Source organism: Falco rusticolus, chromosome 1, assembly GCF_015220075.1.
Source record: "Falco rusticolus isolate bFalRus1 chromosome 1, bFalRus1.pri, whole genome shotgun sequence".
NCBI lineage: Eukaryota > Metazoa > Chordata > Aves > Falconiformes > Falconidae > Falco > Falco rusticolus.
In genome coordinates, this window is record NC_051187.1 from 38,003,176 (window position 1) to 38,026,298 (window position 23,123).

The 23,123-nt window shown below is 37.5% G+C and overlaps 1 protein-coding gene across 2 annotated transcripts in view; it reads left to right on the forward strand.

The window, feature by feature from the left end:
- Positions 1-16,632, forward strand: part of SPECC1L (sperm antigen with calponin homology and coiled-coil domains 1 like) — a 70,167-nt gene extending 53,535 nt beyond the window's left edge. For both annotated transcript variants that reach the window (XM_037410600.1, XM_037410686.1), the window contains 3 exons: positions 5,891-6,007; positions 6,884-6,943; positions 9,074-16,632. In XM_037410600.1, the coding sequence (XP_037266497.1) occupies positions 5,891-6,007; positions 6,884-6,943; positions 9,074-9,163 (267 nt within the window). In that variant the 3' untranslated portion in view covers positions 9,164-16,632. The remainder of the gene's footprint in view (positions 1-5,890; positions 6,008-6,883; positions 6,944-9,073) is intronic.
- The last annotated feature ends 6,491 nt before the right edge of the window (positions 16,633-23,123 follow it).

Genomic DNA, 23,123 nt, shown 5'->3' on the forward strand with positions numbered 1-23,123 from the left:
ACTTCCTTTTTCTGTTTGGATTGGATTCTGATACAAGACAAATGTCAACCTTGTTAGACTTAATTTTAGAATAAATTATGAAGCTGTCTGTATCACTGTAAGTGCTTCAAATGTTAATGTCTGAAGCTATTATTAGGGCTTTTTTGAGATTGACTGCTCCTTTTATAGTTCTTTTTTGTGCCAAAACTGAAAAATATAATCTTTGGTATGGAAAGAAACATTAACAGTCAATATTTAAGGGGATTGATGGTTTATATTTGCCATTTACTGTCTTTTAAGATGCTGGAATTGAAAAGGCAGTAGTTGAGATTGCTGTTAAGTCTGTTCCAGAAATACTTGTACATTCTTGCCTACTGCCAGAAGTACCAATAGCTTCTGCTTTAATCCATGATTTGAGAATCAGTGAATCCTGATTCAATGGAGCATGGATAGCAGTTGTTTTGTAGCGTACCTTTCTGATTTTTTTTAAATGGGTACTCTTTTCTTTTGTGTGTGTATGTGTCTTTAAAAGCTTTTTAATCTTAATTTTCTGCCATGAAAAGAAGCCTGCCAAGGTCTGTACACTTAAACCTCTAATCTTGTTTTAATGGTTTAATATATTATAGTACAGAATCATATTAATGCTTTTGCTTTCTCAGCCCACTTACTTCATTAACTAATACAACAGAGACATAGACACATGTTTTTATTTTCTCCATGTCCTAACTCATTTGTGAGCCAAACTGAGTTAGGATGTGGGAACCTCTCCTCCATGTGCAGAGCAAGGGATGGAGAAATAGCTGCTATGCAATATGCTCCTTTGCTCAGATTGTAATATACACAGTTCAGGGAGGTTGAAGACAGCTGTGGATGTGTCTGCTGAAGAGATAGTTAAAATAACTTTGTTCTTAGTTTGTAACTAAGTTAGAAACCATGTTTTCTATAGTTGAGGTTTTTTTGACGTTTGTGGGGTTTTTTAGCTGTGGAGTTTTGGGGGCGGGGTAGGGGGAGGGAAGGAATGGGAGAAGGTTGAACCACTGGGTTATAATAATGTCTGTTGCTTGCTTTTTTTTAAAAAAAAAAGCTGTTTTCACTGACTGTAGAAGATACTCAGTTAATCTAGGATTATTGCAAAAAGCAGTAGGAGACAATTTCAAAATTAGTACTACATTTTGTTAAAAAACATCTCTAACCATCTGATCATCTTGAACTCTCTTCTGGACCCTTTTTTTATGCTTCAGTGATGATTTTGAACTGGAAGGGCCAAAGCTGTATATAGCATTCCAGGTGTAGACTGGCAAGGGCCCAATAGAGTGTAGGAGTCCCATCCCTTGATCTGCTGTCTGTACTCTTAGTGATGCAGCTCAGAATACAATTTACCTTCTTTACTGCAAGGATGCATTTCTGATTCATGTTCAAATCCAGTACATTTATTGTTTAACCACTACTGTATTTCAGCCTAAGCTGATGGATCATTTTGTTTCTATTACATTTCAACCTTGTTTCAGGAAGAATCCTCTTACTCTCTTCCCTGCCCCCACGCCCCATGTAAGCATAAGGGAATACTCATTTTGTGGCGACCACTTCTACTTTGAACTTTGCAGTTTAATAGGAGCTTTAGACATGCCTGAAATGTTTTTTTTTGGTTTTGGATCTGCCAGGGTGTTCCCCTACCATCTTTTTTTCCCCTCTTTGTCATGGCTGTTAGAACGGACTACAGAATTTGGTCTGTTGATTATGTAAAATGTTACATTCTTATGCTTTGCCTCTAGAAAAGTCTCATAAATTTCTGATGCTTAGTCCTGGTTGGAAAGTTTCTTCCACAGATCTTTTTATGACAGCAGCCTGTTGCTTAAGTCTTTTTGTTAAATTGCCTTTTTTTAAAAAAAAGTCTCCCAAATAATAGTGGTGACTTCACTCCCATCCTAAGTATTAAACATTAATAGACAAGGACTGATAAATCTCCTTCAGTTCATGTGTCTCTAAAAAGGCTTATTTCTCATTTGACAATTTATCTGAAAGTATGGCCTTCTATTGCTTTAATATTCTGTGGTCTGAAATGGCTTGGAAGAAAAATTCCAGATTAGATTCCAGCAGAATTTGTTTAATAGAAACAATTACTTAATAAAAGCAGTAACGAAGAAGAAATTATGTCTGAGATTTTAGGCTGATGTTCTGTTTACCATCAATTCTTTGAGAAATAAGAGCTTAATGCAAGATTGATTTCATTATACTGACCAAGCTTTTTCAAAAAACCACAAGTAGTTAAAAGCATTTGGGAAATAAAATTATGCTGTATTTAAATTTGCCAGTTATGTGTTCAAAGCTCTACATAAAAAATTAAATTTTGTGTTTAAATGACAGTCTGTCCAGTTTCTAGATCTATTTTTTAGTGCCTGACCAATATTATACTTTTTTAGTCTGAGAGGTAATAATAATTTATAATGCTCAGAGCAATTGGAAACAGAAACCAGTCCCTTTTAATTGTTTCCTTCCGTTGTATTTAATTCAGCTTCTCTGGATACATTGAGATTTTTGGATGATGGGTTTAATTTCTGTTTGTTGTCTTACTAATAAAAGCTGGGCCTACAAGAAGATTTAGAAAAACAGGGTTTTCCAAGTTCTTTTTGAGAACCAACCAAACTTGTAGGTGAACTTCAAGTGGCCTTTTTTTTCCCAATGTTTGCATTCAAAATTCAACATTCTGTGGATGCTACTAATACTTAAATTGAAATTTTTAGTTTATACAACTATAGTGTTTAAGGGAAGATTACTTTCTCTTGTTTTAGTTTCATTTACCATTTTCAGCACAACTTTATCCTATTTTTCTTTCTTATGTGTTGGGGTGAGGGAATATACTTACAAAACAATGAAAAATGTCTCTAGATTTTGGAAGTGAGCACTCCTCCTGGTTTTTAAATCATGCGAAGAGTTCTGTTTTCAGCCCTAGTTGTTCTGTAGGTCTATTTTCTAGTTCATCCAGAGTGTTTTGATACGTTGCCGTTTTTTTCTTCCTGTATTCTGAGCACAAGTCTTCCTTCTTCATCCACAGGGTCAAACCTCAGGTGTAGTAGGTTCTGATGATCTCATACAAATCACTGCAACATCCTGTTTTCTAATTTTGATGAGTGCATTCTTGCCTGTTGGTATCCATTCTGACTCTTGCAAAGATCACTATTCTAGCTCATTGCTTTAACAGTATTGCATTGTTTGTGTCTCCTTTCTCTGTGCTCCTTCATTCCCAATATAAGCTACTGTTCTTCCTTTGATGGCGATGTGCCCTTCCACCCCTCTTTCAGTACTGAGATTTCAGATATTCTTCAGTGATGCTGGTGCTGAGGATCAGACTCTTAAATTTTCAATAAATACTGCTGTGCTTCCTCCGAAATGTGTGGAGCAACCTGGGAGAGAAAAAAACCATTGTAAGCTCTGTGGAACAAACTACTACCAAACTTTATTTTATTTGTACAGTGACTGGTGACTGGCTTTAATGGACTGTATTGTAAATAGAGTATATTCTGCAATAATACCAATTCAACACGTACTTGCTGAAACTATATCCAGCATTAAGTCACTAGATTGGAAACTGCTGTGTTAGAAACTGTTAATCAGATTCAGCAATGCTTCAGCATTCCTTCTTTAATAAGGAATGCTGTATCTATCCTTGTAGTCCTGAGACTTAAAAATTTGCTAATGCTCTTCAGTAGCTTTAACTAATATAATCTGGGGGTTTTACTAGTTTGGCTAAATGCATGCATGTATGTGCGAGCAGATCTGTGTTCACTTAACTGTGACAATGCCGACATACATCTTTCTCCTCCCCATCCTACACCACTTGGCCATCCTGAGGAAAGAGGGAGAATATTTCAGCCAAGGGGTGAAAACCAGGACTGAGGTTTTTTTCTCCCTCAGTCAATTGTGTAGCAAAGGAAATATGATCATTTCACATTTGACTTTTATAACTAGCTTGCCACAAATGACTGTGACAAGGTAAAGACCTCTCCCTACCTTCATCCATCTTATTGATACAGATGTGATCTGTGGCATTACTCGTTACAGTGTAGGGGGAACGAACTGTTCAAAAAGTAACTTTGTACACAGACACAAGTAGGAATTTAGTGGCTTTAACAATCTGATATTTTCCCCCTTTTTTTTTTTTTCTTAAAGCCTGGTACTGTGTGTTGCATTTCTTTGCCTAATTTAAGTAACATTGAAAAAAATTTAACCAAGCATTAATTCAAATCAAATTTCCTGTCTCTCTTGAGGAGAAAGGAGGGAGAGCTTAATTTTTTTTCTTTTGCTTTTAAATTTTCCCACCCCTGTGGCTTGAGGAAGCTGTGTGAAGAACATGTTCCCACAGACTGGGGGTCTCCAACAATGACATTTCCGTTTGTAAGCAGGCAGCAGGACGGCAGGCAAGGCTCAGACCACTGCCTTGGGCATTGTGAGCCTGAGCACGTACGCTTACGTCACCAGGGTTTGAACCTGCATTTGGTGGACTTTGTATAAAAAGTGCTAAAGCTGAGCAGGAAATGGAGATTTCCCTCATGTTCTTTTAGAAATAGCCTTTCGTTTAGGTTTTTTTCCTCTGCTGGAGGGGATTGCAGTTGTTTTCAATTTGTAATCTGTGTCATTGGTTTGACAAGAAATACGACTGCCTTTGTTCTCAGACTGCATGGCATAGTAATGCTGATCCTGGGTGGAGTTTTCTGCATTAGGAATGACAAGTTTTAGTGTCTTGTCCAAGACAGGTGATGACTACTAAACTGCTGTCAGGTGAAAGGTTGACTTGTGTGATTGTTTTTCTGCAGTTCTGTGACTGGAGGTTGTAGTTCCTGCTACATGAAAATTTTAAAACCTAAGTAGGAGGGCTGGTTAGCTTCTACTTAAGCCCAGTTAAGTGAGTTAGGTATTAAAGCATTTTTATATTTCTCCATAAAGGTCTAAAAAATAAACTGAGGTGTTACTGTGTGTTTCCTAATTAGTTTAAGCGACTGCTGTCCACTTAGCCTCTTTACTGTTATTTGACTACCAAAGCCAAGTATATAGTAATTTAAAAGGTCACTGAGGCATCTTGTTCATAACTCTTTTGGACTGGACTGACTCTTTTTGCAATAATATATACAGTCTCAGGGGATGCGTTTACCAGTGCCACTGAGTTTCCTACTGGAACTAAATGTTCAAGAGCGCAGGACTGCACTTTTCAATTTCAATCCTAAAGATAATTGATCCCCTGCCACTGTCAGTGTTAAATCTGTTGGAACATCTTTATTTCCAAATGAAACTTAATTTTTGTTTGTAATCTTGTTCACATGTTTCTGTATAGAAATGGTTTGTTTAGAAGAGAAAATACTTATCTTCATCAGAATTTTTGTCTGGATATTAATGCAGTAGAAGCAGAAAAGTAAAATACTGCATTAACAGAGATATTAGCACGTTGTCAGTTTCAGGGATTTTAGGCATACTTATCTAACTCATTTGCTTTTCTGTCTTGGTGTGTACAGTTGTACCAAGTCTCTACTCTTACCCTCTCTAGCACAACATTTTACACCTTTTAGTGCACACATTTTGCACTTTTCCCTTTTTTTGGGGGGTTGTGTTTTTTTTGGGGGGGGGGGGGCGTGGGGTGGGGAGGAAGAGCTTAATATTACCTGGAATTAATGTATAAGATAACTGACTTTCTTAGCAACAATCCTTTTTTGTTCTCTGTAGTAGTGTGTTTTCGTTTCTTACCACAGGACTTTAGTATTAGTCTGTTCACTTTCTCTGCTGATTTCTTCAAAGGTATTAAAAAAAAACCCACAACAAACAAACCACACACAGAAAACCTGACAAGTATGGGTGGATTGGTAGAACTAATACTTGCTAGATTATAATTTTAATATTGTTTATATTTTTTTTCCGCCTCAAGAATATTGACATAACAAACTTCAGCAGTAGCTGGAATGATGGCTTGGCTTTCTGTGCAGTCCTCCATACTTACCTCCCAGCCCACATTCCCTATCAAGAACTAAACAGCCAGGATAAGGTAAGACACTAAAAAGTCCATTCCTGGGACTGTGAGATTATATAATTAATGAGTTAGTAGAGAAGAATGAACCAATTTGAGTTCTAAAAAACACAGTATTCTAGGAATCATAATTGAAACGCTTCAAACTACCTTGCTGCTATTCTTATTATAACCTTTTAATATTATGAGATCATTAGGTTAAATGGAATTTTGGAACAAATGAGGTCATAAATTTAAGTCTGAGGCGTTTTATTTAATCCAAACAGTTGGGAAGTGTTTTTTGGGTCCTGAAGCAAGGAATATTTAAGCTTAAAGACTTTAAATCATCAAATTTGTATCTTGACATGGTTTGTTCATCTCTTTCAATATCACAAGGATGTTGTTTTATCCTACTTTCTCATACTGATAAGTGACTGTGACACTCATCTCAAGTGATATGTATCAAATAAAGGTAAACTAGAAGGTGTCAAGACTGTAGAGTTGTCTGTATGTATTCTAGTGTGCTACAGTTAGTACCTGATGGTGTGTTACCAGGATGATTAATGATAATACATCCTAAGAAAAAATAATAAATATTTCATTAACACATGATGATATTGTTGTTATTTTAAAATAATATATATTATTTAGCATTTTATAACCTAATTGTTCTTCACTGGCAATGATTTTTTCAGCATTATCTTTTGAATGAGGAATTAATAAATATTTTCCATAAATATTTGGATGGTATTGGGACGTGTTCGTTCTTATAGCTCTTTTAAAATTACTATGGTCAAATTATGGACTCAATTTGAAGCAAAAGTAGCAGCATTACTATGGATATTCTTAACACCACTTTATTATGTTTGATGTAGTATTTCCTTGGGTTTTAACATGTTTTTATATCTTACGCAGAGAAGAAATTTCACTTTGGCTTTTCAGGCAGCTGAAAGCGTTGGCATCAAATCTACTCTGGTAAGTTTAAAATGCATACTGAGTGAATTATGACCCACTTATAAAATCAAATTATTCTATTTTGTGATGTTGATGCTTTATACTTAAAAATAGCAGCAGCTAAGCTCAGCTAGAGGTTATTGCCCCTGTATCATACTTGACTGGAAAACATAAAAGATACTCCCTACCTCACTGGCTTTGTTTAATAAACCCACTGTCATCAACAGCTTAAGCTTACATGTTTTTTGCATTGAATAGTGACTGCGATACAGACCTGTAGTCTAGCAGCTACAGCAAAAGCAACAGCATGATAGCCTGTAGCAGATAAACTCTTAGGCTATAAAAGGAAAAGACTCACCAAAACTCATCTGTCAATATAAGAAATAATAAAGACAGTGGATTTGTTTGAGAAAAATTTGAGAAAGTTATGCGATACAATCTTCCAGAATTCATTAATTCTGTCCTGTCTCTGACCTACTTTCAAATTACATGGTTTTTCTTAATTCTAGAGGTACAAATCAAGCTATGTAATCTGTTCTTTTGCTCAGTGTAATATGAGAGTCAAGATTTACCTCTGAAGTTTAGACTTCTAATTTGTCATCATTGTAAATAATTGTAAGGCTTTTTCAATTATTGTTTACAATAAGCATTCTTATACAAATTTTAGCTTAAAATAATTAGTTTTCAGTAGTATAGTATTCACTAGAAAAGGAAGCTTTCTGAAGGTATGGAATTGGAAGTATCCCAAGCCCTTGTGAATAATAACAAAAATTCAGCTAAAATTGCTAGTATCAGAAGTGATATATTTAAGTGATACTTTTGTAACCTAAATTCTAACAAACCTACCTTGGTTAGCAGCTAATAATACAACAAAGTCAAACGTTTTTAAAAATAACATGTTCCTTGATGCTTATGAGTGCTTTTACCCACCCCCAGCGTTGTGTTTGCTGACAGTGGCAGTGCAGCTGTTGGGCTTTCATACTTTGATTTTGTCAGTGATTTGAAACATGGAAGTCTCTTACCAAGTGCTGATGTAAGAAGTAGACTGTGGAAAATAACTGCAGTAATTCTTACGTAATTCAGCTTTAGTCCAAGTGCTTACTGTCTGTCCTTTCTTTCTGTAACTCAGCACATTACAAATACTTTAACGGCAAATTGAATGGAATTAAGTCTTCTAAGTGCAAATTGCATCCATCTTAAGGATTTAGTATCTATTTACACACTTAGGTACACAATGTGTACGATGTGTATGTTTGTGGATGTTTTCCCTTGTCCATGTCACATGGGTAGAGGGTGGAAAAGGGTGTGATAAGGGTATGTGAATAGTAGTGGTAATGTAAGGGGAAGTTTTTTGATCCCTGAATAAGAAAGTGTTCCACTACTTTCATGTGGAAAACTGAAAAAAATTACTTGCCCTTTTGAGGTCTGGAGGTTCCTGTACCTAAAGCTTGCAAAATAGACCCTTGTAGTAAACAAAACTTACTAGAGATTACATGACTCAGTTTTCCTTTGTACTTGTGCTGAAAAGGGTAGATCAGGCCCTGTTTACCCTTCTTATTCACTGACAATCTGGTATAGTGTTACTGTGAAACACAGGTGAACTGGCCTGTCAGTTAGACACCAGCTGATTGCTTGGTTTGTTGGATATACCCAAATTGCTGCTTTCCTCTTCTTTGCCTCTTTACACAAAAATACGTATAAAGTAAATTTCAGTAGTTTGCTGTAAAATGGGATTTAATTACTTGTTGATGCTTGACTCTTACCTTGTATGAATTTTGAACTTTAGGTTCAATTAATACTTGAGCCTTGATTCTCTGACTCACAGTTCCTAGGTAGATTGCATTAACTTGGAGACTGGTGTAGAGTTATGTGAACACTAAAGTCTCACCTACTGTACTAATTGTACTAAGTGGGGGACAACTCAAGCATGCACAGCATCAGACATTTTGATCTTAACTATCTACAAATACAGTATTAACAACTGTTTACTTTTTGTAAGTAATACAAAGATGAATGGAAGAAAACAGATCATCAATGATTTAAACTGTGGAAACTTTACAGATTTACCATTCCCAGGAATCTGTGAAAGCACTACCATATTATTCGCAAGGTTATCATTCCTGATTTTGACCAATCTGTTTTCTGTGACAGGACATCAATGAAATGGTGCGAACTGAGCGTCCAGACTGGCAGAATGTCATGCTGTATGTTACAGCAATTTACAAATACTTTGAAACCTGAAACCCTAATAATTCAACAGATCCATGGGATAGAACCAACATGAGCTGGAAATCTTACTGAAATGCTAATCCCCATTTCACTGAAAACTGGCAACATTTGAGTCCCCTCAAACTTCAGTGACACTGTCCTGGATTGCCTCAGATTGCTTCAGCTACTAAGCCTGGAAACAGCTGTTTAAAAGCAAGAACTTTTGCCACAGTGCTTGGAATAACCCAAGTTATTAAGCTATTCAGATTAATTACGTAGCCTAAAGAGCCTGGACTACTTACGTGCTGCCTTTCCAGCCAGACTTCCTGAAGCTTTCTTACCTAGGAGAGTGAGATGAATGGGTCCTATAGCATATAGGAGACTGAATGTACAAATAAAGCTTTGAGAAGGAAAAGGATAACATGGCATCATATTACTGAACTTACTGTAGCATCCTGATACCACAGAGTCTGAATATTCTACCCACAGCATATGGCACCCTGATACAGTAGAGTTCTTAATAGTAATTTAGTTACTGCCTTTACAGCTTTTTTCCCTCCTTTACAATGTGCACAGTATTCTAGGAAAACAAGCTTTTATTCCATAATGACAAATCGAGTGGAAAAGTGCTCTTGATACCTCGAAGAATTTGGCACAGAAGAACTTTTCATTCTGAAGCTTCATTATAAGCCTACCTCTGTCACAGTGATGTGGCTTCCAACTTTATCTTACAGATTGTAAAGACTAGCACATACAGCTCCTGGTTTTCAGGGTACTCTATACTTCAAGGAATCTGTCCAGACTCCCTGTGCTTCCATTATAACAGAAATGAATCAATAATCAACCCTTGTATGGCTTGTTCTTTCCCTTCTTCCACCCTTGCCTGTATAGCACACACAGCTACCCCAGGCTTTACTCTACAGCAATACGAGCATATGTCATGGATTTCTGTGGTAGAATTTTGGAACTGGGATAGCATTTCCTCTGCAGAGAAGATTATTTTCAATAATATGTAATAATGAAGTAGTTTGTCTCAAAATCCAGCTTTGCCATGTTTTCTGTGTTTTTTTCATTGATCTTGCACACCCTCATCTGACTGACAGAAGGTGAGGCATTCTCTGACAAGAACTGTGGTGGAACTGATGTAATGTGTATACACCCAGTAGTCTCAAATATTGTGTGGAAGTGACTCACTGTCACAAGGAAGGAATTGAGAAACTTTAGTCTGCTCAACTTCTATTTTCCTAAAATGTACCTGAATTCATGTAACAGCTCTCGGGCAAAAGAGTTCATGTAAGTGCCTTAGAGATCATTGAATTGATACATCCTGGCACTTCAGGGCCTTGTGCAGAATGTTAAAGGCTCAGAACGATTTCATATATCCATCTGTCATAAGCCATTTGTTGTAATCTTGTTTGTCAAATCAAAGGAAATCTTCACTCTATCATTGCTTCTGCCTCTTATTTTTCTGAATACTTATCAGCAGTTAAGCCACAGCTGAACATCTCATTAATATTAAGCAGAAGCCTACTTTAGAAGTGAGTTCTGTAACAAATGCTATTTATAAGCACATGCTTTTTCAACACAGTAACCCTGTTATAAAGAAAATGAATCTGCCATTCCTATGGTGCTCTTATGACTGTTAAGGACAGTTTGAACGTCATAGATGTTAACCCAGTGAATGCAACTGTGCTCGGCATCTGTGAAACTTCATCATGGTATAAAAGCACAGATTTAATTCAATTATTGCCAAATCCAAAAACCTGTCATCTGAAGTACATAGTCCACGTGAAGAGTAATAATCCAGCATGCTTCTAGCAGCTAGTATTGTATAAAATATACGCTTACGCTGGTACGTGCCTGTGAGAATTAGTAAAATCTGCAAAATGACTACTTTAATCCATGCTGAGGGCCTTTGGAGAAGTTTTCAGAGCAGCAGTGCATCATACATTCTTACGGTTCTTGAGAACCCTAAAAGTAGCTAGATACCCTCAGATTATTAATTGGGGCATTTGAAGAGCCAACGTAATCTAACAACAGTTGTTGCAAGAAAGGCTTCAAACGAAAAATCTTCATTAACAGATTTTAATAAAAGCCTGAAATACAATTTCCTCTCCCGTAATTTCTTCAAATAATTTTTGTTTATTTTTTCAAGAAATTTCAATAAGAGTAGTCTTATTGGAAATACACATTATTGCTATCTCATATTCCATCTTGTACTACTAAATTCCAGGTTTTGCCAATTTGTGTTTAAAAAAAACTTCTATTCATCCTCTGAGCAGACATATTTATCTATGATTGTCCTATTCATTGCCTTAGATTTTAAGAAAATATTTTCCTAATGAAAAGGATAGCATTTCTTGGTCTAAATTCTCTCATTACCTGTTTTGTTAAGGTAATTTGAGCTTTAAGCTGATCTGGGGATTTTTTTTTTTCTGTCCAAGGTTCAGCCTCATTTATCTGGAATGTTTATTATTAGTCCCTAACTGAAATAACACTAATAATATAACCATTTGTAGCAGGGAAATAATGTTTTCCAGATTTTTCCAACCTTTATGTTAAAAAGGTGAGCCGCTAGTCTTCAGAGAGAGAGAGCATGAAAAGTTGTTAGTAATTATAAAAATGATCTTGTTTTGAACTTCAGAGCTCTGTAAACTTCTTGGTGTGACTGTCTGATAAGCCTCTGCTAAATTCATGTCTGAAAAGGAACACTTAGCTTCTTGAAGAGGGTTTGGTTATTTCTTTTTGTAAATAATGATCTATCTGAGCCTTTACATATATGATGCTGCACAGCTATCCTCGTGGAAGTAATGAAGTAATGGAAGATCTAAACCAAACGTAATGCCCTGCTGCACTCTACAATGTGTTTCCTTCTGAATGTTCGATCCACATTCAATTTTCCAAGAGGAAGAATAGCTGTAGCCCTTCTGGACGTGGATGATACTGTTCTGTTTGGTTCCTACTCATAGTAAATCCTTAAACAGCTTGGGTTTTTTGTACATATGAAGTGCAAGTTTATGCTGATTTACTTTTTTTAATCCAGAAAATATTTCTGAATGTACTAAAAAGAGGACAAATATTTTCTCACCTGTTTATATTACTGCATTTTAATATGTGCCTTGCCAATGCCTGTGCTGTAGTATATCAGGGTTACTGACTGCCAGCTGTAGGGGTGGGGCTGGCAACAAAACGGAGCTGTCAAACATATTGATGCACGTACAGCTATGTCATCTAGTGGATCCTGTTTACTGAAACACTTCCATAGATTAGAGAGGTCAGTTTAGAGCCAGGTGTGTATTTGGTTTGGCTAGTTGTCATCCTGATGCAAGATCATTAGCATTGAATTGAATGAAGAGTTGTGGGGTTTTCTTTACTAAAAGAGAAGGGATAAGGAAAAAATTAGTTTTTGATTATTCAGGAAATTTCTGTCAGAGAGGTTCTGATTTGGAGTATCTGACAATAACAGAACTGAGGTGACTTCAGAAGGGGTTGCACTTGATTTGGTTTTCAGTTGGTTTTGTTTGATCCAGTTTGATGTGGTTGTCTATTTAAATAGAACTACTAATTCGGTCTCTCTGGTGTGAACCTCTGGCCCTCACGAAGATCTCTCATTCTCATGCCTCCGAAAAATTGAGTGCAATTCTCCCTTTTACAATTGTGTTTGTGGATAGGTTATCCAGAATATAGTATTTAATTACAGCATATTCTGATTTAAAAGTGATTATTTGTGTCTCTTGTATAAAATATATTCCTCAAGTTACACCATAGCATTTCTGTAAATTTTTTTCTCCAATTTTGTAAAATATTTCAACTGTGGTTTTCTGTAAAGTCCATCATCATGCTTTAGGAGCCCCTTAACTTGCTAGAACTAAATGAACTCTGCTTTTGATGTACTGGGTAAACTCATTTATATTACTGGCAGCAGTTGCACCCTGGTTTTACATGCATGAGGAGAAATAAATCTGTCCCTTGCTCTGATGATGCAGTACAGTGGTTTAAACTGCTGAATCTGCCTTAAGAATTTTGTAGCTGTGACAGTTCTCATTGGCATCTCATTTCTGTTAATGAGCTCAATGTTCTTACCTGTTTTTTCAGTTCGGATTCTGTTGCATCTTTTACCGCGCATTTTCTCCATTTCTGTACAGTTTTGGCCCAGGGTAAAAAATTTATTATAACCAAGTTTTAAACAAGATTATTTGGGGAGTTGGATGTATGGAGAACTTCTGGGTGTTTTTCTTACCTTTGTATTGTGTGTGACTGGTTTGGGAACACTGTCTTGATTTTCAGGTGATAAGTGACAATATCTTCCAAAGCTGCCGCTTCTGGATGGCTGGCATGAAGCTATGCACAGGCTAAAGTTAAGCCTTTAAAACTGTGTTCATGTGACTTTCTTTTTTTGCCTCTTGCAACTAATACAATCACAGTTTAACTACCAACTGCATCAAGTAGGAGCTATTAAGGGGCAGAATTCTTCTGGGAAGGAATCCGGCTGTACAACTTTTACACTTTTTTGCCTATTGTGAGTAATATTCTTGCTGAGGTGGTCTAAGAAAGAGGATTTTTAAATAGTAGTGTTCATGTACAGACTGATTTAACTATATAGTTTTTGTGGTTCTTCCCTTGACTTGGTAAATATTTATTTCTGTTTTACTTTTATGTTCTCCAAACTATTTCTGCAGTTCCTTTCTTTAAGTTAGCATTAGTGTATGAATCCTCAGTAATATTAACCAGTTTGAGAAATGATTTGGTGAGAAGTGGTATTAAAGTGTAGTCATTATCCACAAGTTCTGGACATGCCAGTGTGCTTTCCCAAGCTAGTGCGTGTTGATTGGCAAAACATGTTAGAGCTGCTTAACTCTCCTCCCATATAGCCTACATCACTCCAGGGTGTCCGTCAGGTGTTCTTGCCCCCAAATTATCAACTCCTTGGGTGAGTTAAGGGTTCATAGACATCTCTTCATATATTTAATTGTCACTATTTAGAAAGGTATCTTTAATGGTGTTTCTGCTTTCAAGGGAGAGTGGCTGGACAGGTTTTTAATTACTGTCTGGCTTGCTGAGCCAGTCCTTCATTCATCCAAGTTTTTTTCTGTTGTATTCCCTGATTTCATTATCCGTTGTAATTGTCAGAGCCAAGATGTTAAGCATCTGGAATATGTAGCAAGTATGCTTTTGATAATTAATGCTAAATATAACTTAAAAGATCAGGGCTTGTACAGTTCTGATTTCTGTTAGTGTTGATACAAGTGTCTTTTTTTCCTTATGTATTCGTGCTTGCCAGTTTTTGGGATACAACACCCTTGAACTCAGTTTGACAAGGCCGCTATCCTAGCCTCTTTAAATTAATTCATTCTGCAATAACAGAATTATTTCCTCACACGGAAACTTCAGTAAAACCTATGAATACCAGATGACTTCCTTCCAACTGACATTAGCTTTTACTTGGAATATTCCTTACCCTTAGGCCACTGTCTGCCACAGAATTGCACATAAAGTTCCCATCAGTTTCATCAGGACTAGTGGATGCAGAACAGTAGGGTAAACTTTTGGCAGAATATTACAACAGCCTGATGCAATTAAGCTGGTTTTATTTTAATCCCCTATTTTCAGGGGGTTTCAGTTTAGCCAGAATCACTTACTCAGAGCTGAAATGTGGCATGTTTGTTCTCCACTGGGAAGTATGCTTCTGTTTAATAATATTTTTATGAGATTGTATTTATGGAAATGGAAAGAAAAACGTCATGAAGCTAGTTTTGTTGCACTTTTCTAAGGCTTTTGTATTTTGCATAGAGTTCTAGAATATTGAACACGTTGTTTGGGGAAGTCAAGGCTTAAAACCTACTCTGCCCCAGCATAGCAATGCATTACGTGTATTTTCATTCTAGTGATATCTGTATTATTTTAATTGCATGTAACTAGTGTATTTATATGGTAGTTAGGAAGCCCAGTGGACATTTCCTGCTGCAGAGGAGCCACTGGCCGTCCTGGTTCCACAGTTCATGAACGGACCTGTTTTGGCAGTAGACTGTATTTGCAATAATGGAATAGTCAATTTTTGTTTCTGAACTCTGTTTCAACAAATGGGAAGAAAGAGGTGGCTCTCTTTTTGTTCCATTGCTGAAAATTTCTTCGGAGGCTTTCACTGGTTTCCAACTATGGCATATGTTCAATTAGGATGATTACTTGGGATTCGGTTCAGTGAAGAGGGCACAAGTACAACATACTCAAGTAATTAATCCTTGTAATTTACAACATTTCAGTTTATTAGAAGCTTTTGTTTTTACATGTATTGTAAGGTAAATTTTACTGTTTTTAAGTAGCACTTTTATACATATCTGAAGGGGGTTTTTGGACAGAATTGGGGTTTTTTTCTTTGTTATCTAATGAGAAGAAAGTGTAACACTACTAAACAAAGCGTAGACTAGTTAGCCTCCAGGATTTATGTTCAGTTTAGGTCAGTAATGATCTAGAGTTGTTCAATGTATGTGAAAGATATCAGTGATTCCTTTTAATACTGGACAACTCTCCAGATCAAAGTCAGAAGGGCATTAATTGGTACCCTCCAACTCTCAAATGAGGGTACTTTCAGTTCACGTGTGAGGCAGAATTGACAGAACAGTGTGATGAATTTTGGATTTTGTGTAAGAACAGAATTTTGTTGAAGTCTCTTGGTCTAACTTCGCAGCGCTATACTGGGTAAGGGCTAACCTTGTTTGAGATGACGCTGCCGCCAGTAATGACATCTCCTTAACAGCTAATTTAAAGCTCATTTTCTGTGGCCTTTAAAGTTGATTTAAAAAACAGTGATTCTTAAAAGCTTTTCTCGTTCATCCAGCTTTCCTGATTTGTGTTGGTTTTATACTCCCTTGATACACAACTGTTAGACTGACCTAACAGTACATGTATGGGTTTAGCAATTCTTGTTCTAGACAACAAGCACTTTTCATTTTTCCAGAACCCTTTCAAATGTTTTACACACACACATTGACATATATGGACATTTTACATACATAGAGATGTTTTGCTTAAATATGTATATATACACACATATGTGTGTGTACATATATATGCATCTGCAGATTCTTAATAAAACTGAACACATTTCAAGAAGGGCTTGCATCTTGAATACTTAGGGTGGTGTATTAGTGTATATGTTTAAAAGGTAAGGAGGAAAAAAGCATTTTGTTTGCTTCTGTTTAGAGCTGAGAAACGGGTTTGAGGAAAAACTAGGAAGTATGTTCAAATTGCATTTTACCCTGTTTCTGGTTTGAAAGGCACAAGCTGTTAATCATTGGAACTTGAAAGGTCAGCAAGCGTATTTTAAGCTAAACCTTTTGGAGGACCCAATATGCTTTTAGTTTGCAAGGACCACTAAAGATCTGGGCATTTACTTTCTCCATAATGTATTCTGTATGAGTATTTAGTATGTATGCCTTCAATTTGCCAATGTTGCCATGTTTTCTTCTTAATTATTCACAAAATAAAGATTGAAAATAGCAAAATGTGTGTTTATGTTTTCTTGAGTGAAGCCACTACAAAAGAGAATATTTAGTACTATTTCTGGCACAGTGGTTTTTCAAGAGTAAACATTACAGGAAGTAGTTTGCAGAGGTTTGTACGCTGTGGATGAGAAGTGCACATGAATGATTTGCATGCACATAATCTCATAATTTTTTGGAAGTCTTGTCTCTGTTGGTGTAGCAGCATACTTTACGGTTTCTACCTGCAAGGAGTTTTAAATGATAACTTGGTGAATACTGTGGATAAGAGGTACGTATTTAAGGCATATTCTTGGCCTGTATTATCCTGGTTCTGTATATGAGTAACAGAGAAGGGAACTGCAGAGAATATGTTCAATTTAAGCAATTTCTGTAATACACTGCAGGATTAGAATTATTTAAATGTTACTTAACCCAGCCCAAGTAAGGCAATGCATGTGTGTGTGCTCACTCGCTCCCTCTCTCTCTAAAGCAATTGGGCTGGGGAAGGATTCGGGACTTAATCTCTAGAACAGTTCAGAGTATTTAAAGCAGAATCCTAAAAATAAAATTTCCAGGTGAAAGTGAAGATTAGAACACCTTAAGTTTGATTTGATCTCAGTCGTCCTAGATGGCAACTGTTTTCAAATGCTGTTTTAGAGCTTTAATTTCAAGTGCTCTGGAATAAATTGGATCCAGAAGTTTGGCTTGAGCTCCTGTTTATTACAAATGTTCTTAAATGCACTGACTAGTATAGGTATTTTAGTTCTACCTATTTCTTACATAATTTTTTTTGAGATTCTGTGGTGTTTTCTGACTGTTCAGCAATCCAGAAGTCTTTGTCTCAGTAACGTTACTCTGCAAGAAATAGTCCCACTTCTCCTTTTTTGATATTTTTGATATTCTCCCTGAATTTGAGTAGTTTAAGAAAGCTGCGCTTAGTTCTCAAAATGGATTTTTATCCTGTTTTTAAATTTAAAACCATGGATCATTAGTTTTAATACTTCTTTTAAAAATAAATGTTTTAAAAGTATAGTGTAGTAAACCCATGTCAGAAAATAGATGTTTTTCTTTTCTGTAGCAAGTGCATGACAGCATTGTAGAAGTGACTTGTACATCTGCAACTGGCAGTCTGAAGGTCAAGACAGAAGCAGTGAGCCAGACACAGGCTAGGCCTGAGGTATGCTACAATAGTAGTGTCTACACAGTCTGTAGAGCTTTAACTTGTCTTTCCCATATCCACTGAAGTAATATTCCCTAACAAAGGGTTTTTTTATGGATTTTCTTGCAAGCTGTCACTAGAGACTTTTGACATGAAACTAGCTCCGTAAGTGTGTTCAAATTGAATATAATAAAATCAGTTAGATAATTTTGAAACTCTTACTGTAATGAAAAGCTGTAGCTATGTGGAATAGTAAAACAAAAACCTCAGAAGCAACAGCAATATAATATTCCATTGTATTACATCACAAAAGCTTAATGGAGTCATGGTTGGTCTGCAGTTAAATTCTGTTTAGGAACTATGTTAGCATTACAGAATTTTCAGCTGTAATTATCATAAAGTGTTTCACAATTGCTTTGATCAGTGGAAGAGACTTGGGTTATATCATGTATGTTGCCAAGAGCTGTGTGTAGTTCCATAAAGTGCATGGACAAGAGGGGCTCATGAAGATGTAAGTTCTTCCCACACAAAGGTTTTTTAAAACAGACATCATAAAAAGTTAACTCCCGTCTCCAGATGGAAGGTTATTAACAACCAGCAACTACTGTTAAGAATCAAAAAACAACAGCAAAAAACCCACGAAAAAAACAACCCACAACACTGAATTCTACACCTTTCACATTGCTCACCCTTTCTTAGCTCTCTCACTTAGTGTTTTATCTACAGGTTTTTGTTTAGCACTAATCTTTCCTTGGACCCAGCACTTGTGTTTTCCTTGTTTCTTAAACTGATACATTATCTTTTTCATCGTCAACACTAAAAGCTGAGTGACATACAGAATTCTTCTTTGAATTTGCTTGAGAAGTAGAAGATGGTATTGTGGAAAGCTCCCATACCTTCCATATGAATCCCTGCTTGATACTGCAACCTAACACCTTGAATGGAGAAGTTAGCTAATTAGTGTCTCTATTCCTGGCAGTTCAAGATTAGAAGAACATTTATGACTAATTAAACTTTTTTTATTAACCTCATTTCTCTTAGGAAAATTGCTTTGAAACTTTATGCAAGTCTTTGTTTAGAAAAAATTTTGTCTATGAATTTTTTAAAGAAGAAACTAGATAAGGGTCTCATACCATCAGTCCTAATCCAAGCTAAGGTTTCTATTAGTCTTTGTCTGTCATTGTCCTCTGCATCACTATGGTTTAACTGAGCTCAGTTTGTAGGACTGAATTTCTGTATCAGTAATGGCCAGTTCGAAAAATATGATGTCAACTTTTCTGGGATGTTCTTTGCCCTTTAGGTTTTTCAGTTCTTCAGAATCTCAGTCTCATGAAAATGGGGTTGAACACAGTAGTGTCTTATCACAGTATTTTTACTGGTAGACATTTGCATTGATTATATAGTGTGAGGAAATACTCGAGCTTTTCTCCAGTGCTGTGCATAGCTCACTCCCTTGTTTATGCTTCCTTTTCTTAAACCATTTTAGGCACTTTCCTCACTCCAGAAGCCTAAAAATTAAGCTCTTAAAGAAACTTGAGAAGGAGACATAACAGTCTGGAGACAACTTCACTGAGCTGTTGACAATATCATATTTTTCAAAAATAAATCTCCCACAGAGCACTGAAATGCCAGTGTGTTAACACTGTGTGTCTCTGTGGGGCCACATTCAGAGTCCATCAACTGCAACGGAGTAATGCCCAGGGTAAAGCCTGTGTGCACGTATCCAGTGCTGTCTCTTGAAAAAGCAAATCACAGCACTGGAGGGTATGATCCTGAGGGGTCCTGAGCACTGTCAGTTTTGCAGTTCAGGAGCTGTTAGGTGTTAGTCCTTCTGCAAATCGCTCCCCAAAATGGCTGGTCTAACAAAATGATATAGCTGGACTACAGTCCCAGCAGAGAAGAAACCTAAAGGGGAGACATGCTGCAGTTTTCCTCTTGGCCAGAGGTACAGACATTATACAGGCATTGGAACCTGGTGCTAAAACACTGACTTGGCTTTGTAAACATTGACGTTCCATCATTTTGCACCAACATTTGCAGCACACGCTATTCTGAGTAGGGTCAATAGCTACTTTTTGTCTCCCTTTTGTGTTGTGACAGAGCTTGATTATACACAATGTGTATTTTGTCAAGTTAAATAAGAATTGCCCTCTCATTGGTCCTTAGAATAAAATGAGAATAGTGTAAGTAAAGAAGAATCATCTGACTTCTTTTGCTGGGCCTTGCAACTCCAACAGTTCATTTATTGTATAAAGGTAACTTCTATATATTACTATTATAGAAAATAAATAGCTGTTGCTCTGCAGCTCCCACATGATGATTCATGCTACCAGTTTTTCTTCTATTAATAGTCTACAGAGAGTGCTTAAATTTAGATTGAACTCCATCTCATAGTCTGTCATGCTGAATAGCATTTGGAGAAATAAAGCCACAGTCTGTTTGGGCAGTGCCTTTTATGGAGCATAGTCCCAACTCTTGACATGAAAATACTGAAAATCATTCTTTCCTTCATGACCTAAGTGCAAATGGCAGGATTTTAACAGTGTTGGGGATATGGTTAGTATTTCCTTGTGAGTACAAATCTTACCTTGACTTTAGTTTGTTTTCCTTAAGCCTAGGTGAAAGGTGAACTCCTATGCTGGAATGGAACAGTTTTGAGAGGAGGCTTTGGTCTTTTGACACAGAGAAGTGTCCTTTAGTAAGTTGTTAGCCATGGGCATTTCCAACAAAGTTTTGCATGTTTAACTTTGTTAAAGGACACACTCTTCAGAAAACCTAGCTTTTTTTTTCCCCAATGTTGATTTAAAAATCACTAGTAAATATTTAATGTTCAACAATGTGAGAGAAGTAATTGCATATATATACACACATGGGTTTTTATTTATATATATATATTTATCTTTAATGTTGAACAATTTGCTAATGTTTCCAAAGGACCTCAAGCAACCCTGCTTCCACCGCTTCTCTTAGACTAACATGAGTGCCTTTCACTGCTTTTGAGGAGATTCGGGCAGTACGTGTGGGAGTATGTACAAGCCAGAACACATAATTTTAAGTGTCCTGTTTAACAACATTGCATATGTGTGCTAATACTCAGTTTGCTTCTTTGCAAAATCTGCATCCCTTAAATGTAGTTTTGCATGTATCAGATCACAGAGTCACGGAATGGTCAGGGTTGGAAGGGACCTCTGGAGACCATCCAGTCCAGCCCCCTGCTAAAGCACATTCTCCTAGAGCAGGCTGCACTGAGTCACATCCAGGTGGGTTTTGAATGTCACCAGAGAAGGAGAGCCCACAGCTTCTCTGGGCAGCCTGTTCCAGGGCTCTGTCACCCTCAAGGTAAAGAAGTTCTTCCTCATATTCAGACAGAACTTCTTGTGTTACAGTTTGCGCCCGTTGCCCCTTGTCCTGTCCCTGGGCACCACTGAAAAGAGCCTGGTCCTGTCCTCTGGACACTCACCCTTAAGGTATTTGTACACAATGATAAGATCCGCTCTCAGCCTTGTCTTCTCCAGGCCGAACAGACCCAGCTCTCTCAGCCTTCCCTCATCAGGGAGATGCTCTGGTCCCCTCATCACCTTCGTAGCCCTCTGCTGGCCCCTCTCCAGGCCCCTCTCCAGTAGCTCCCTGCCTCCCTTGAACTGGGGAGCCCAGCACTGGATGCAGCATGGCAGATGCGGCCTCATCAGGGCAGAGCAGAGGGGCAGGATCCCCTCCCTCGACCTGCCGGCCATGCTCCCCCTAAGGCACCCCAGGATCCCACTGGCCTTCTGGTCCCTAAGGGCAAACTGCTGGCTCATGGGCGACTTGCTGTGTCCAGCAGAACTCCCAGGTCCTTTTCTGCAGAGCTGCCTTCTGGCAGGTCAACCCCCAGCCCGTACTAGTGTGTGGGGCTGTTCTTCCCTAGATGCAAGACCTTACACTTGCCTTTGTTGCACTTCATTAGGTTCCTCTCCACCCAACTCTCCAGCCTGTCCGGGTCTCACTGAATGGCAGCACAGCTTTCTGGTGTATCAGCCACCCCTCCCAGTTTTGTGTCATCCACAAACTTGCTGAGGGTATATTCTGTCCCTTCAATCCAGGTCATTGATGAATAAGTTGAACTGGACTGGACCCATGATGATTCTGTCTGGTTAGAAAGAAAAATTTCATGACAGAGAAGAGGTCCAAAACTGATAGAGTAATCTCTTTCTTAAAGACAGAAATATTTTTTTTACTTTAAAAAAATGCTAATTCTTCCGTATTCTGTTCTAGACAAACTGGTGATCATATTCAGTCCTTCACGTGAAGCCTTGGTACATAGGTACGATTTTCCTGCTAGCTTGCTGCTTGCCAGGGTGGCAGGTTTATTTTGGTTAAAGTCTTTATATGAGTCTATTTTGTGTTCACAGTGACGTTACTGAGGAGCCCAAGCAGACTGTCGCTCATGTCAGCAAAGAGAAGGGTGAGTTCCATGATAGATCTCAAGTGTGAATTTTTTATTTACTTTGTGCTCATCTTTATGAAGGAAGTATTTCATGGTTTATTCAACACAGTCTTTCTAGAGTTTACTATTTCAGCTCAACTGCTAACTCTGAGAAGTGCAAATAGTCTTACATCGCTACTTTTCAGCTGCCCAAAGGGCAGGAGTTGGGCTTGTTCAGTTAGGAGATAGTGTACGGTATGTTACTGCAACTCCGCTTTTCAGGAATGGAAAAAGCCCTTTTTGGCTGTACACAGAAGAATCAGAAAACTTTATTTTTTCCCTTGCAGTCATGGGCTTGTTTCAGCTCACAGTCTGAGCCAGCTGCCAGCTCTAAGCCTGTGGCAGTTCCTTCCCCATGGCTGCTCAGGCTGCTGGAAGCTGTTTTGTTTCCAGGTAGTTTCAGCTGACGTCTTCACGTAGTCCCTTCTCAAAGTGCATCTGGCCGCAGCAGTCATAGTAATGTTGTTTTTTCCTTCATGAGTGACTACAAAGGGAAAGGAAGTTAGCACTCTCTTGTACTGCTGCCCCTCCATATATTATAAAAACAAAGAAAAAATATAAAAGCTGATTGTATTCCTTACTGTCAATTTACTGTCATTGTTGGCCACTGGTAAGGGAGGGCATAAGTAGAAATATCTACAGGTAAGCACAATATACACTGAATATACACAAGAAATATGATCTGAAAAGCAGTGCAGTTCTGCTGCTTGACAGAGGCAACAGCATAAAAATAGAAAAACATTTAATCTCTTAATTCAAAAGAAAAGCAACAGATCCATTCAGATCTTATTGTAGTAATGAAAACTATCCTATCCAACTGCTATATAGGACATAAAACTGCAGCTGCTCATTAGAAGCACATTTACTTGTGCATAAGTGAGAAATGAG